The sequence below is a fragment of the Lissotriton vulgaris genome, unplaced genomic scaffold, assembly GCF_964263255.1.
Source record: "Lissotriton vulgaris unplaced genomic scaffold, aLisVul1.2 SCAFFOLD_1408, whole genome shotgun sequence".
Taxonomy (NCBI): Eukaryota; Metazoa; Chordata; class Amphibia; order Caudata; family Salamandridae; genus Lissotriton; species Lissotriton vulgaris.
The window spans coordinates 189,256-204,230 of NW_028255291.1; the positions used below are offsets into that span (position 1 = coordinate 189,256).

The 14,975-nt window shown below is 45.1% G+C and overlaps 1 protein-coding gene and 1 long non-coding RNA gene across 2 annotated transcripts in view; both read left to right on the plus strand.

Moving 5' to 3' along the window:
* The window catches only part of LOC147659172 (uncharacterized), a 91,514-nt gene extending 81,866 nt beyond the window's left edge, over positions 1 to 9,648 (plus strand). Inside the window, exon 3 of the long non-coding RNA XR_015307306.1 lies at positions 9,402 to 9,648. This is a non-coding gene — a long non-coding RNA (uncharacterized LOC147659172). The remainder of the gene's footprint in view (positions 1 to 9,401) is intronic.
* Positions 9,649 to 10,487: 839 nt separating this feature from the next.
* LOC147659173 (uncharacterized) lies at positions 10,488 to 12,981 on the plus strand. Its single transcript, XM_086951920.1, has one exon. The coding sequence runs from the start codon at positions 10,748 to 10,750 to the stop codon at positions 12,551 to 12,553; it is 1,806 nt and encodes a 601-aa protein (XP_086808046.1). The 5' UTR covers positions 10,488 to 10,747; the 3' UTR covers positions 12,554 to 12,981.
* The last annotated feature ends 1,994 nt before the right edge of the window (positions 12,982 to 14,975 follow it).

Genomic DNA, 14,975 nt, shown 5'->3' on the forward strand with positions numbered 1-14,975 from the left:
CCGATCGGATTTTATACAGTTCCACTGGTATACCGTTGGGCCCAGAGGCCTTGCCTGAATTAAGGGAGCGGATCGCAAGGTCAATCTCGTCCGCGGTAATGTCCCTATCCAGGTCCTCACTTTCTTCCTCGGAGAGACTGGGCAGGTCGATATCAGCGAGGAAGGTCGTAGTATCCGCCTCCGAGAACACCGAGGCAGACTCATAGACTCCACGGAAGTAGTCCGCGAAAGAGTCAACAATGGCGCTGGGATCCGTAAGGATCGTACCGTCCTCTCCAAGGAGCTCCGGCACCACTCGGCTGGCCATCTCTCTCTTGTCGAGCCAAGCCAACAGTTTCCCGGCCTTATCGCCCACATCGTAGATGCGGCCTTGCTGTTCTTTGGCGAGAACAAGAGCGGCATTAGTGGCCAAGGCGTGGTACTCCGCCTGTTTCAGCGAGAGATTGTGGAGGGCCAGGGGGTCCGGATCGGAGCGCAGCTGGGCCTCGAGGTGTAGCACCTCCTGCTCAATGGCCAACATAGCCGAGTCCCTATCACGGCGGGTGGCCGCGATGAGTGCCTGAGCCTCACCACGGAGCACCGTCTTAAAAGCTTCCCACAGTGTAACGGCCGACTCCACCGAGCCCACATTTTCAGTGAAATATAGGTCAATAGATTTGGCCAAAAGGGTGCGGGTCTTAAAATCACGAAAATACCAAGGATTGACCGCTGCCGGGCGTTCCGACAGAGTCACGCCAAAGTCGAAGGAGACCCATAACGGGGAATGATCGGAAATGCCTCGTGCAAGGAAGCGGGCCTCCGACACAGCTAGTGCATCCGAAGCCAGCGTAAGGACATAGTCAATCCGCGAGAGACTCCCGTGCGCGCCCGACAGGAAAGAGAATTGACGAAGCGTGGGGTGCAAAAGCCGCCACGCGTCCACCAGCCCAGTAGATTCAAGGAAGGACGGCAGCCACATCTGTGGTCCACGTAGGTCGCGAGGCGGTTGGCGATCGAGGAGACCAGAGCAAACCGAATTAAGGTCACCCCCCACAATCAAACGACCAGCCGGCACAGACAAAATGGCACCACCAAGGTCCTGAAAAGTACTAAACTGAAGCCCTGGGGGGACGTACACAGACAATAGCGTGAGGGAACGCCCTTCCCATCTCCCGGATACGGCGGCGTACCTCCCCCTATCATCTATCAAGGTGGTCCCTATCTCTAAGGGAAGGGATGCGCGCACAAGAATCCCCGCCCCCCTGGAGCCGGAAGAGAACCCCGAATGAGCCACCATTTTATAACCTTTGCGATTCAGGGCTTTACAGGCATTGCCCACTAAGTGCGTCTCCTGAAGAAGTACAACATCCGGCATATGCCGTTTAACCAGTTGAATAACCACCCCTCTCTTGATACGATCACCCAACCCGTTAACATTCCAACTAAGAATTTTCAACACCCTACCCCTCATCCCTCCGCCGCCCGCCCCACCCATCACCCAAAGACACTTGCATCAGAAAAAGTCCAGGATCACCATTGTCCGTGTGCCACAAGAAAGAGGAAAAGAGAAACACAAAACAAACCAAAACTGTACCCAACCAACCCCCCACCCTGCACCCCTGCGTTAGACTAAAAAGCCCTCCCAACCTGCAGTGTGCCTGTCGCCCCATTAACTACTCTACCGAAGACCCAGAGGAGGAAGGAATCCCCGTGGAATCGTCCCGCCACCCACCATAAAATTAAAGGATAGAATAATCACACCAAAACAGTAGTCCGGCGGTCATTCGAGGCAGGGGTAGCTCCGGCCCCCAGTTCATTCTTGCCGCTCCGCCTGAGGCTCCTCCAACATCTTCCTCACGCTCTTCCCGTTCTGGTGTTACAGTGTCCAGCCACTCGCTCACATTGTCCGGGTAATCAAAGAAGTAGGCACGGCCCTTGAATTCCACACGGAGCTTCGCAGGAAATTGCATAGAGTATTTGAGACCCATGTCCCTGAGGCGTCTCTTGACTCCCGCGTAGCTCAGCCTTTGGCGTTGCACCAGCCTGGTGAAATCCGGGTAAAAATGCACCTCCGCGTTCTGATATTGTAGTGGCCCGTGCGATCTGGACGCTTGGAGGATCGCATCTCGATCTCTGAAGTTGAGAAGGCGCGCCACAATAGGTCGCGGCGTCGCCCCTGTTTTAGGTGGACCACCGGGCACACGGTGGGCACGTTCCACCGAAAAGAAGTTGCTCAGCCCAGAGGGCGCCAGATGCGTCTTGACCAGTTCTTCCACAAAGAGATCCGCTGCGCCATCCTCGGACCCTTCCGGAACCCCCACTATGCGGACGTTCTGCCGCCTGGCTCGCCCCTCCAAGTCCTCCAGCCGTTTCGAGAGCTGATCGGCAGTCGATCGCAAGTTCCGGACCTCCGTTTGTAGTTCAGAGACATCCGAGGTCAGACTAGTGGTCTTAATGTCTAGCGCTCTCACACGGTCGTTCGTCTTGCCCAAGTCGGTCCTGATTAGAGAAATATCAATGGCCATGGAATCCACCTTGTGGGACAGAATCTCGTGCTGGTGTTGTGCGTCGGCACGAAGGCTGGTGATGGCACCCATAATGTCCACCAGGGTAGGATCCGAGCCGTCCGGCGGGGCAATCACTGGGGTTCCCTTGGAGACAGCACCCGACGTAGGCGGTGATTTGAGATTAACATACCGTTCCATACGGTTGTTCTGCGTCTGCGGTTTGCCCCGACTACCTTTATTCGATGCCCTCTCCGGATCGCCTCTGCCCGCCATGTTGGGTCCTCGAGAACAAAGGACCGGTGGTCGCAGGTCAGGGTCCACAGCCAGGAGTCAATCAGATCAGAAAGAACAATCAGGTCGACCAGGGCAAGGCTAGAGCACCGCGTCTTCACCAAGGAGATGGCAGGCAAGGCCCCTGCAGTACGGTCGAGCGAAGTGGCGAAGTGACGAAGTCCGGATGGACAATGGCATCGTTACGGAGCGGAGTTCAGCTCGACGTAACTTCGCTCAGGAGCCATCGATTCGGGACCCGATTGCAGCCCCCGCCCCAGCAGGCCGCCAGCTTTACAGTGCCACCAACGTGGACCAGGATTCTAGGCAGGATAATTGCGGTGGATCGGACGGTCCACGGAGCTCCGAGCTTACGCGGCCATCTTGGTCGCCCGCGAAGCTCCTCCTCCCCACTAACCTTTATTAGCATATTATTGAGATTGACTGGTAATTAATTGCTGTGTGAAGAAAGACCATTTTTCGACAGCATTTGAATAATCTCCTTCGAAGTGAAAATCAACAATTGCCTGCGCAGTGTTTGTAATAGAATCTTTGGTGTTATCTGACCAATAAAGTTTCTTATAATTTACTGTCGTTATTTCTCCCGGAAGTGTCATATAGTTTTCAAATCTTAGGCCATTTAGGTTTAACTCCATTATTTGTTGATCGTGGTCGCTTATATCTATTCCCACTGTCTGATAAGACAGAAATGTATGAAATAGATGCAACAATGCTATGGTATAATCTATTCTAGACCTATGACACCCTTCTTAAAAAGTCCATGCTGATGGCGAATCTTGGGGAAATTGCTCATTTAGCACCCTTAGACCTATGATGTATAATTCTTTTACAAGAGTCTTGCCGATTTTTTCATTCTTTTGTTCCCTCATACCCATTGTTGATGATAATCTTGGAATTGACCATAAGTAATTTTGCCATTGTATTTCAACATCTCTATCGTAAGACCATAGCATGTTCATGTTATATTTCCCGGTAATAATAATCTCAGTTTGGGTGTCATTGTCCAGTTGCTGCGTTATCATAATTATCAAATTGGTCGCCATTGTTCTTCGTGATTATATACGTTGATTACTACACGAGATTTAATTATATTTTGCTCCTTGTATCGTATTTTGACAATTAGATCATCCTTTTGACTTGGGACGTCCATTTCACTTACCATTTTTAGCTCAGTATATATTAAAAATAGCCAAAACCCCACGAGGTCTGCCATAGTTACTTGTTCTCTTAGCTAATGAGTAATAAGCCTATACCCTTCCAATCTAAAAGGAACTAAAGCCCAAGTGTCTTGTAAACAAATGATTTGAAAACAGCACAAAGTAGCTAATTGGTTATTCTGAATCTTTGCTTGAACGCCATTTATATTCCACGAACATAATCGGACCCTTTCATTCATAATTGTTGGCCCCCTTAAAGAAACTTCAGATTGTAGATGTCAATCCTGCCTGACATTATGGAGGGCTGCTGTTAGCCAACCTAATTTGACAGTGTCAAATAATAATTCTCCTATTTTTTCCCTCTAATTATTTTAAAAGATGCCTGTTGGTCATACCTATGGGGTTTTTTAATATGGAATATTTCTTATTATTCTCGGTTCTCATTTGGTTATGATTTTGTAATTTTGATGAAACAAAAGGGCTAGGATAGGAAGGTTGCAGGGGAGTTGTTATTTTTATTCCCCAGTCCTGAAAGAGATTATGTTCTTGCATAATACGGCTGGCGGCAGTAGAAGATGCCCAAATTACTAATGTCGATTCGCGATTATTATTCTTGATGTGTCTAATTCAATTGATTCTATGCAGGTACATTTAATTTTCTTTAAAGAGGGTACTGCATTACACAATTTTAATATGTTCCCACGAGTCAAGATATCATTATTACCCCTAGATTGATATTCTGGCATAAAAATTACCTGCACCACTCCTTCTTTTTTTATCTGGGTTATTTAATTTAATTTGTTGCAGACTATTTTCACCTTGAGCATGTTCAATTAACCTTCCATTATGATTACTAACAGTCTGAGACCATGATTGTCGATGTTTATGTAACTGCTTCGTTTTGGTTCCCAGATCTTGTGGTAATTTAATATCCTTCCAGGTTTTTAACAAATCTCTATTCGTTTCATCTTCTCTAATACTCTCACTCTTTGCTCTATTTGTTTCTAATTGTGATGGCTTATTTTCCACCTGTTTATTACTTTCCTCCACTTGCAGCATTTCTAAGGACTGAATTTTCCCATTCTCTATCATTTCCATACTATCAGCTTGCTTGTTTAAGCATTTTTTTTTCATAACACATTTCACATTAATTAATTAATAAATTTCAAATTTTTTATCAATGAAAAAGTCAAAGTTAACCCGGCTCAACTCTCCAAGCCCAAAGTCTGGAAAAGAGACTTGAAAAAGCTTAACCCAGGCTCTTTGCCCCCTAACAGTTGCAACCTCCTACTGCCACCGACAGGCGCTACAGACGTCCAAACTCTGACTGACCACTATCTCAACGCTATGACATCTATAATTAATGAGGCTGCACCTATGGAGCTGAAAAGAGACTCTACTAAAATCTCCAAACCATGGTACGACGGGAGTCTCAATGAGGATAGACGAGACATGCGAATGGCAGAGCGTACCTGGAGATCAGCCCCCTCTGCAATGCACCTAAAAGAGCTGAAGAAAAAGAGAAACGCCTACTTCAGGAAAATAAAACGCTCAAAATCAGACTTCTTCAGCCTCCAACTCGACCAAGCAAAAAACCGCCCGAGAAAACTGTTTGAGCTAATCAGAACACAATCCAAGGAACAACCCCAACCGCTCAACACTAGGCGTGAGGCACCCTCCTGTGAAGACTTCGCTGCTTTCTTCATCCAAAAAACTGACAAAATAAAAAGCGATCTCCTCATTGACGCAAGCCTCTACTCCAAACCCCAACGCCTAGCACCCACTGAACCAAAAAACAATGCTACATGGTCAACCTTCGGCACATACTCGGAAGAAGAAATTGGCAAACTGCTCAGCACCCTGAAACCATCCAATCACCTCACGGACCCCCTCCCTGCCTCCGCAGTAAAAGACTTTACCCCTTTGCTTCTCCCTCTCTGGACTAAAATTATCAACAGCTCTCTCCAACAAGGAAGCATACCTGACTCCCTCAAAATTGGTCAGATCACACCTCTACTAAAGAAACCTACAGCCGACCCCTCTGATCTTAACAATTACCGTCCCATCACCAATATTCCTACTCTCGCCAAGCTATTGGAAAAATGCGCACAACTACAATTGACTAAACACATTGAGCAATTTGATCTCCTCAACACCCACCAGTCAGGCTTCCGAGCAGGACACAGCACAGAAACTGCTATGACTCACATAATCGACGACGCACTTCAAATGCTAGACCAAAACGACACCTGCCTCCTCATCCTTCTAGATCTCTCTTCAGCATTCGACACCGTTAAACATGAGAATCTACTAGAACTACTAAATACAAGAATGGGTTTATCTGGAACTGTTCTCAAGTGGTTCACTTCCTTTCTTAACAACAGGTCGCAGAAATTCAAGAGCAACAACCTGATGTCCTCGCCAATACCTGTAACGCTAGGCGTCCCCCAAGGATCCTCTCTATCCCCAACTTTGTTCAACCTAGTCATGGAACCTCTCACCTCCTTGCTACAAGCATCCAATGTAAACTTTCACATGTACGCCGATGACACTCCGCTATATTTCAAGTTACAATCCCCCAAAGACATCTTACGTCTGAACTCAACGATCAGGAGCACCCAATCTTGGCTGGCTGATAACCACCTCAAATTAAATACTATGAAGACGGAGTTCCTTCTGATCTCACCTCCCACGAAAATATCTACCACACAAACATGGCTGAAGCACCTAACAGCACTCAATGTCCAACCGACCATAGTGGATTCAGCAAAATCTTTAGGCATAACACTTGACACCAACCTCAACATGCAGCAACATATCAGCAAGGCAACAAAGGGAGCGAACTTCCAGATCAATACTCTGAGGAAACTTAAACCCTACCTCCCAGCCAAAGACTTCCAAACAGCAGTACAAGCGCTAGTCATCCCACGTATTGAATACGGCAGCACCGCCCTCTGCGGACTCCCCCTAACTACTACCGCACCACTAAGAACTTCTCTGAATGCTGCAGCGAGACTCATCACTGGGTCAAAAAAGCACTCCCATATTACCCCTGACTTGAAATCCCTGAACTGCCTGCCTTTTGAAGCCAGAATACATCTGAAAATCGCCTGCATGACACACAAGGCGGTACACCTAAACTCACCCGGCTACCTCGCTCAGAAACTGACAATCTCTGGGGGAACTAGAAACACGAGAGGCACAAACAATCTTCTGCTGAAACCTCGAAGATTCCGGAAGGAAAAAACATACAAGCGCTCCTTCTCAGGATTGGCGCCTAGGATTTGGAACTCACTCCCCCCCGAAACCAGGCTTATCTCTTCCACTACACTCATTAAAAAAGAAGTAAAAGCTATCCTCATGGCTAAATACACTTGATCTATTATCTCGAACTCTGTTAACACCCTGCACCGATCTGTATTACATGCTTGACTCATTTACTTATTTGTATGAGTTGTCTTATTACTCACGTGATGGCTTCGCAGCCACCTATTTGTACTGTGTGATCTATTGATTTACTGTTTGACTATGTTCCCTCATGTACCCCTCTATGTAAAGCGCTCTGATATCTGTGAAGATCTTGTTCGCGCTATATAAAACTTTGAAAATAAATAAATAAAATAAATAACTGCTTTTACCTCCGATATATCCTTATTAAATAGAGGGTAAAAGGGTTTTGTTGGTAACATTTGTTTACCCTCACCTTCACAATATGATATTTGGTCATGGCTGTTTCCAGTGTTCAATCTCACTATATCTGATGAATTTGTATTTTTTATACTTTTAGAAGCTTTATTTCTTGCTTTCTGTTGTTTTTTTTCTCTGTCTTTTTGATAGATGAACTTCTGGAGCTGCGTTTGTCAATGTTGATTGTGTCCAGCATAGGTGTATCACTTCTTGATCTTTTGTTTTATCATCTATTTTTTCTTTAACAACAACAGTATTGTCTTTACATTTTATTGTATCTTTAGAGGAGCAGTCGGTCTTGATGGGTTGAATTCCCACATTAGGAAAATTCCCTTTTACATTGTCAATTATCGTTTTTAAAATATCCGGAATGGTAGCAAGTTTGTTAATTAGCGGGGCACAACTACACTCTGCATACGTAGATATTGGCTGAGATTGTGCCCTTACTATTAGATTATTTTGCGTTGTTATCTTCTGCTCAATTCCGGCAACAGAGGATGCCATAGCCCTCAAGAGATCTATTTGGACCTCCATTTTGTTGGACTGATATGTTAAAGCTTCCAGATTTAATTGCGAGGTTTTGAAGAATAAATCCCAAATTGCTCCCGCGTTCCCACTTCCAGGTACCGGAGTACCTGGGCAATGGTGTTGCCCATTTATGAATGATAGGTCCTTATACTCCTCTTTTTGTGGTCCTTGAAAATCATGTCCCTCGTCACAGCCGCCGCACCAGCAGCACCGCAGGCCAAGGCTCCCTTGACCCCTGCAGCGTCCGCCGCACAAGCAGCACCAGCAGTGCCTTAGCACTGCGGTGCCGGCAGTGGCCGTTCCTGCCCACAAAACAGATCCGTCGAACTTAAAGCGCCCGTATAACAGGACGCGGGTGAAGCGGGAGAAACCTTCGGGAGCGGGAACTGGTCACAAAACAAACCCGGGCAGTCGTCCCAGGCTCCGCTCCTCTTGCTCGTTAACTCCTCCTCGGCTCGGCCCCTCGGCTCTACTCGATACGCTCTGCACTCAATGCCGAATCATAGGCCGACAACGACTGTGAACACCAACAGAGGGAAGAATTGTGGTTTTCCCCCAGTTAGTAAAGAAAACAGCATAAGTCTTGGCTGCTTCTGCTGCACCCCCAGAGTCTCATGCGTCTTTTCAGTCTAATTTTTCTGTCTGGAAAATAATTGTGTCCTGATTTTCTGCACCCAGTAATTCCAGGTGCAGAAAAACCTAACAACTGATAATCAGGTGGAATAAAATGAACACATGAAAGTACGCCTTCATTTTATTGCCCTTGATTCATACTCTGGACCATAGTCGAGGGATAGGTCTAGGCATAGTCCTCGCAGCACATAATAGATTTGTTTGAGGCAGAGGCCAAAACTCAAAAGTCAGGATACCAGATACAAGTAGGCGGTAACTCAGGGCAGGGGAGAATGCCTGTTGTCTGTGGCGGAGTCCTTTAAGTCCCAGAAATTTGCATTACAAATTAATTAATAGTGTATATTATTTTAATATCAGTTTGGTGCCAGTCCATATGACTTTAATATCTGCCTTTGGGATTCTATGTTACAACTCCATAGGGTATCCTTTGTGAGCTTAATAAAATGCTGAAAATTCTACAAATCCTCACTCCTACATCCAAGTACTCTCAGGCTACCATTCTACACTTTGCTCTGTCTGAAAAACAGCTCAACATTTTAAAAATCCTGCATTGATTTGGCTTGTGAATTATTATTTTTGGAAATGTACATGTATTAACTATTTAATTTTAATACTATAGGTGATTGAAATTACGGACGAAGAAAGCAAGATTTAGCACTAAGCCACTAAATGTCAGTGCCATAGGAAGGATTATTTTGAAAAACTGAAGGACATCCAGCATTCTACGTTTAAATAATTTCCAAAAATCTAAGTGTGGCGAGGAAAGTACTCTACCTGTAAGTGAAGTCTCTAATTTTGCATTTCATTAACCCAGAGCAAAGCCATATCTGTGCACACAGCATCAGAAATAATGTAGAAAGACCACTTCAGCATCCTCATCTGAAATATTATCAGAAAGGCAAATTGCCTCAGCATGACAGAATAACGTTCATCTAAAGCATCATGTAATTCTAGAGAGGAAGCACACACTGCATAAAAGAAAGTTACAACAAAAGGTTTCTTCAGCATACCATCAAAGAAAAGACGCTCCAAGAAGACTCCGAAGCTGACACCTTAACAACCAAAAGATTGGAAAATCACCTTTGTTCAACAACCGTTTTTAACCAGTTACACACGTTTGAGACTATCTGCCTCTGGATATAACACCTCGACCCACTCTGCTCACTCTGGCGAAAACCTTAAAAATTCACAACTTTATTGTTTTCATGACCATCTCAGATTGTTTCCTTTTTAATGTGTACTGTTCTGTAATTCTATGTAAATCGCCTCAACATTCTGTTGTGCAGGAGTGATATGTAAAACTGTTAAATATAAAAATGGATTAAATGAGCACCGTTGCGCTATAGCTAATGTAAATAAATCCTCGTCTTTAGAACTACACCTTATAGAAAGGGTATAATTAACTGATGTTCTGCGACTGGTGAGCCACAATAGTACTGTGCATGTTCTAATGTTCTCAGTTACTGCCATTACGTCAGTGCAAAAAGGTACTTCTCAGTTTAATCATTAAATATCAGACTAACACCTTATCACTGCATTGCTAAGAACCTATACAAATAGATTTGAGAAAAACTTCAGTCACAAAATAAGTTGCTGCCGGAGAGGCTATAACCAAAAGACTTTTATCTGCTAGAAACATTTCAACAGGTTTTACAGGGCTGCTTCGAGACATATTTTGCTTAATTCAAACGTTAAGCAGATTACACACAATTTCTTTTAGAAATAAATACTGAACATTATCTAAACAAGCCAGACTCTAAAATCTAGTTCAATCTTACGGTGGCATATAAGCAAGAGAAAACTAAATGTAACTCTAGAAATACACCTTACAAAAACACGGACTGTGAGAACAAATTCAGTGTTCAAACCCGCCTCAATCAAAGCAAAATAACCCAAGTTGGGGAAATAAGTTACCTGTACCAAAAAAAATTCAGCCATCAATCGCATCTCACTGAATTTGAGAGAATGCAGACTGGGAAAAACCTCTCTCAGTGCTCAGTGTGCCAAAAAAGTTTCATCAGTAAATATTATCTCATTGAGCATATGAGAATCCACACTGGGGAAAAACCTTATCAGTGCGCTGAATGTCAAAAAAGTTTCAGCAGTAAATATTATCTCACTGAGCATTTGAGAATCCACACTGGGAAAAACCTCTCTCAGTGCTCTGAATGCCCAAAAAGTTTCAGGCGTAAATCTTATCTCACTGAGCATATGAGAATCCACACTGGGGAAAAACCTTATCAGTGCTCTGAATGCCAGAAAAGGTTTAGTGTCAAAGCGAGTCTGTATCGACATGCATTAACCCACTCTTTGGAAAAACCTTACCAGTGTGCTGAATGCCAAAAAAGTTTCAGCCGTAAATCTTATCTCACTGAACATATGAGAATCCACTCTGGGGAAAAACCTTACCAGTGCCCTGAATGCCAGAAATGTCTCAGTGACCAAAACAGTCTCACTCGGCATATAAGAACCCACACTGGGGATAAACCTTATCAGTGCACGGATTGCCAGAAATGTTTCATTGAGAAAAGAAGTCTCACTCTTCATTTAAGAACCCACACTGGGGAGAAACATTTTCAGTGCTCTGAATGCCCAAAACATTTCAACGTTAAATCACTTCTAACTGCACATGTGAGATTTCACACTGGGGAAAAACCTTATCAGTGCTCTGAATGCCAGAAATGTTTCAGTTTAAAACGTACTCTCACACGGCATACAAAGATCCACGCTGGGCTAAAGATCCACGCTGGGGTAAAACGTTATCAGTGCTCTGAATGCCAGAAATGTTTCATTGACAAAAACAGTCTCACTCTTCATGTAAGAACCCACACTGGGGAGAAACGTTTTCAGTGCTCTGAATGCCAGAAATGTTTCATTGACAAAAACAGTCTCACTTTTCATGTAAGAACCCACACTGGGGAGAAACCTTATCAGTGCTCTGAATGCCAGAAATGTTTCAGTTTAAAACGTACTCTCACACGGCATACAAAGATCCACACTGGGGAAAAACCTTATCAGTGCTCTGAATGCCAGAAATGTTTCATTGACAAAAGAAGTCTTTCTCAACATGCAATAACCCACACTGGGGAAAAACCTTATCAGTGCTCTGAATGTCAGAAATGTTTCAGAGGCAAACTCAGTCTCACTCAGCATATAAGAACCCATACTGGGGAAAAACCTTATCAGTGCTCTGAATGTCAGAAATGTTTCAGAGGCAAACTCAGTCTCACTCAGCATATAAGAACCCACACTGGGGAAAAACCTTATCAGTGCTCTGAATGTCAGAAATGTTTCAGAGACAAACTCAGTCTCACTCAGCATATAAGAACCCACACTGGGGAAAAACCTTATCAGTGCTCTGAATGTCAGAAATGTTTCATATACAAACTCAGTCTCACTCAGCATATAAGAACCCACACTGGGGAAAAACCTTATCAGTGCTCTGAATGCGACAAATGTTTTATTGATAAAAGCCATCTCACTCAGCATATAAGAACCCACACTGGGGAAAAACCTTATCAGTGCTTTGAATGCCAAAAATTTTTCTGCCAAAAAAACAGTCTCGATAATCACATAAGAACCCACACTGGGGAAAAACCTTATCGGTGCTCTGAATGCCACAAATGTTTCAGTGAAAAGGGCAGTCTCACTCACCATATAAGAACCCACACTGGGGAAAAACCTTATAGGTGCTCTGAATGCCAGATATGTTTCAGTGTAAAAGGCAGACTCACTCAGCATATAAGAACCCACACTGGGGAAAAACCTTAACAGTGCTCCGAATGCCAAATATTTTTCAGCCTTAAATGTAATCTCACTAAACATATGAGAATCCACACTGGGGAAGAAAATTATCAGTGCTCTAAATGTCAGAAAAGATTCAGAGGAAGAGATCATTTTAAGCGCCATAAGAAAACACACCAAAATATTTTAGTGCTCTGAATGCCAGAAAAGCATCAATTTAAAACACAATCTCACTCTACATGAGCAGACGCACACAGGGAAAAAACATTACCAATGCTGTGAATACCAGAAATTCCTATTTGATAAGCACAGCCTCACTAACCATAAGCGATTCTCCATACTGATGAAAAACCTTATGAGTGTTCTGAATGCCAGAAAAGCTGCAGAGAAAAACGCTATCTCACTATGAGAAACTCCACACTGGAGATAATCTTTATGCCAAAAAAGCTTGTATCTGAAAGACAGAATCTGAAAGAAATATTATTTTTCGCTTGGCGTTGTTCAATTATAGCCCTGCTCCCATCTTCTATCTCTGCCCTTCCACTCAACACAATGTGGTTAGTCACTGCAATATCATTAGATGAGATGAAGTAGGATTAGAACAGGGGCACTGATATCAGCTGCATTACTCGTAGGCAGAGGGGTAGAGGGAATTTCAGATTCATTAGTTTGCTTAGATAATCTCTTTTGTTTTTCTGTTATCCCTTTATCCTGTTTCCCACCCCGTGCCTGAGCCGAAGCAAACGATAATTGGAGACTTGCAAGCCTGTTTTCTATCAAGTTAAGTCTGTCATAAATGGGGAGACATGTCTTTTAAAAAACGTGTTCAAGTTTGGTCCAAAAGTCCAATCCCAACTCAGCGGGGAACACAACACCAGGACTCAATATCGATGTGGGCTCTTCCGTGATGGCCTGGCATGTAGCAGGACTATGCGGAGTTGGTGGTATTGTACTTCCCCCTACTTTATCAGATTTCTGAATTTTAGCTTTTCTTTTGACACTTAATGTTGGAGGTCCAGAATGCACAGTGTGAAGGTTAGGGGCATTTCTAGTATTTAGCATGGCGGCTTCACATACTGGGTTGCAAGGCCAGCCTCCAGCAATTTGCAATTGTTGGTTGCCCTCTCGCACGTCATTGCCTTCTGGCCTTGTAAGATCAATATTTTGTAGGGGGTTTGGTGAAGATGCCTGGGCCAAACTTCCCATTGATGCCCGTTTGTTGAAAGCAGGGTCAAGTGGCAATCTTCTTTCTGTCAGCTCTATTTCGTGGGCCAGAACGGAAGATGCTCTCGCAAGAAACTGGTCCAGGGTACCCACTATTGACCCACCATTAGTTGATTTCCTGCCTCTCCCAGCCTTAGGAGTGGTCATTTCCGATGAGGTTTAGAACAACTACATCTTTGAGTGTGTAAATGATAGCTAGTAATTAGATAATCTACAACAAATGGCAGGGTATAAATCATGCACCGACCTTGTAGTGGAGATATTAGGGGGGGTCCTCGGTCGTTCTCGTACGGGCTCAAACGGGCCCGCCCTTGGCCCGGGCTTCGCCCGGCGCCCGCCCGCACGCGTTCTGCGAAGCGGGGGCCTCGAGCCGTAAAATAGCGCGGTGGGCGGGATTGCGCTTCAGCCCAGGTGAGTGCAGTTAAGGGGATTCTGGTGTCTGTAGTTCCCCAAGCTTCCTTGTAGCAGAGAACACCCAGCAGCAACAAAGTCCGGCTGCGAGTGGCTCCCACGAAGCGGGGGCCGCGAGCCGTAACAACAGGCAAACAGGCACCATCAGCAATCAACAGCTTGCTTTGTCGACGTTCCTGCCGGAACCCTGGCACAGAGCCTGACAAGACCCATACTTCCAGACTTCTTCGACTCTGATCCTCGACCACAGCAAGGTGGAGACCCGTAGAGGCGACAAGAGATGTGGGACAGGACCTCTTGAAAAGCCTGCAAATTGCTACATGTGCGGCTTCTGAGGCACCCTCGAAGTTTTGCATTGGGGATTGAGAAGCCCCAACTCAGAGCACCATCTGCACTGAAGATCAGCCATCCACCCTCCACGAGATCGGCGTGGGGCCCTTCTGCATTTTGCCTGCTCGACGTGTTGTCCGGCTACTGGCCCGCTGGCTAGTAGCCTCTGTGACAACCAACCCCTGCTTCCCTGTGAAAGAGAAGCCCCTCAGACCTTGATGGTCTGCATCAGAGGCCATCTTCGATTCCTGCGTGGGTTGCCTTTGCCAAGGCTTTTTTTTCAGAACTAGAACCTTTGCCAAGGCTTTTTGACTCCAATCCGGAAGTCAACTCCTCCATCAGCGAGATCCTTTGTGGGACAGTCCGTATCCAGCTCCTGGTCGTCTTCGACGCCTCCTGGTCCACGTGGCTGCAGAGACAAGCTTCAAGACATCACCTGATTGCTCCTCGACATCGCCTGGTTCCTTCCTGTTTCCACGCGGTC

What these genes read in the sequence shown, in the direction of transcription:
- LOC147659173 (XM_086951920.1), top strand. Translation starts at nt 10,748, where the DNA reads ATGCAGACTGGGAAAAACCTCTCTCAGTGCTCAGTGTGCCAAAAAAGT.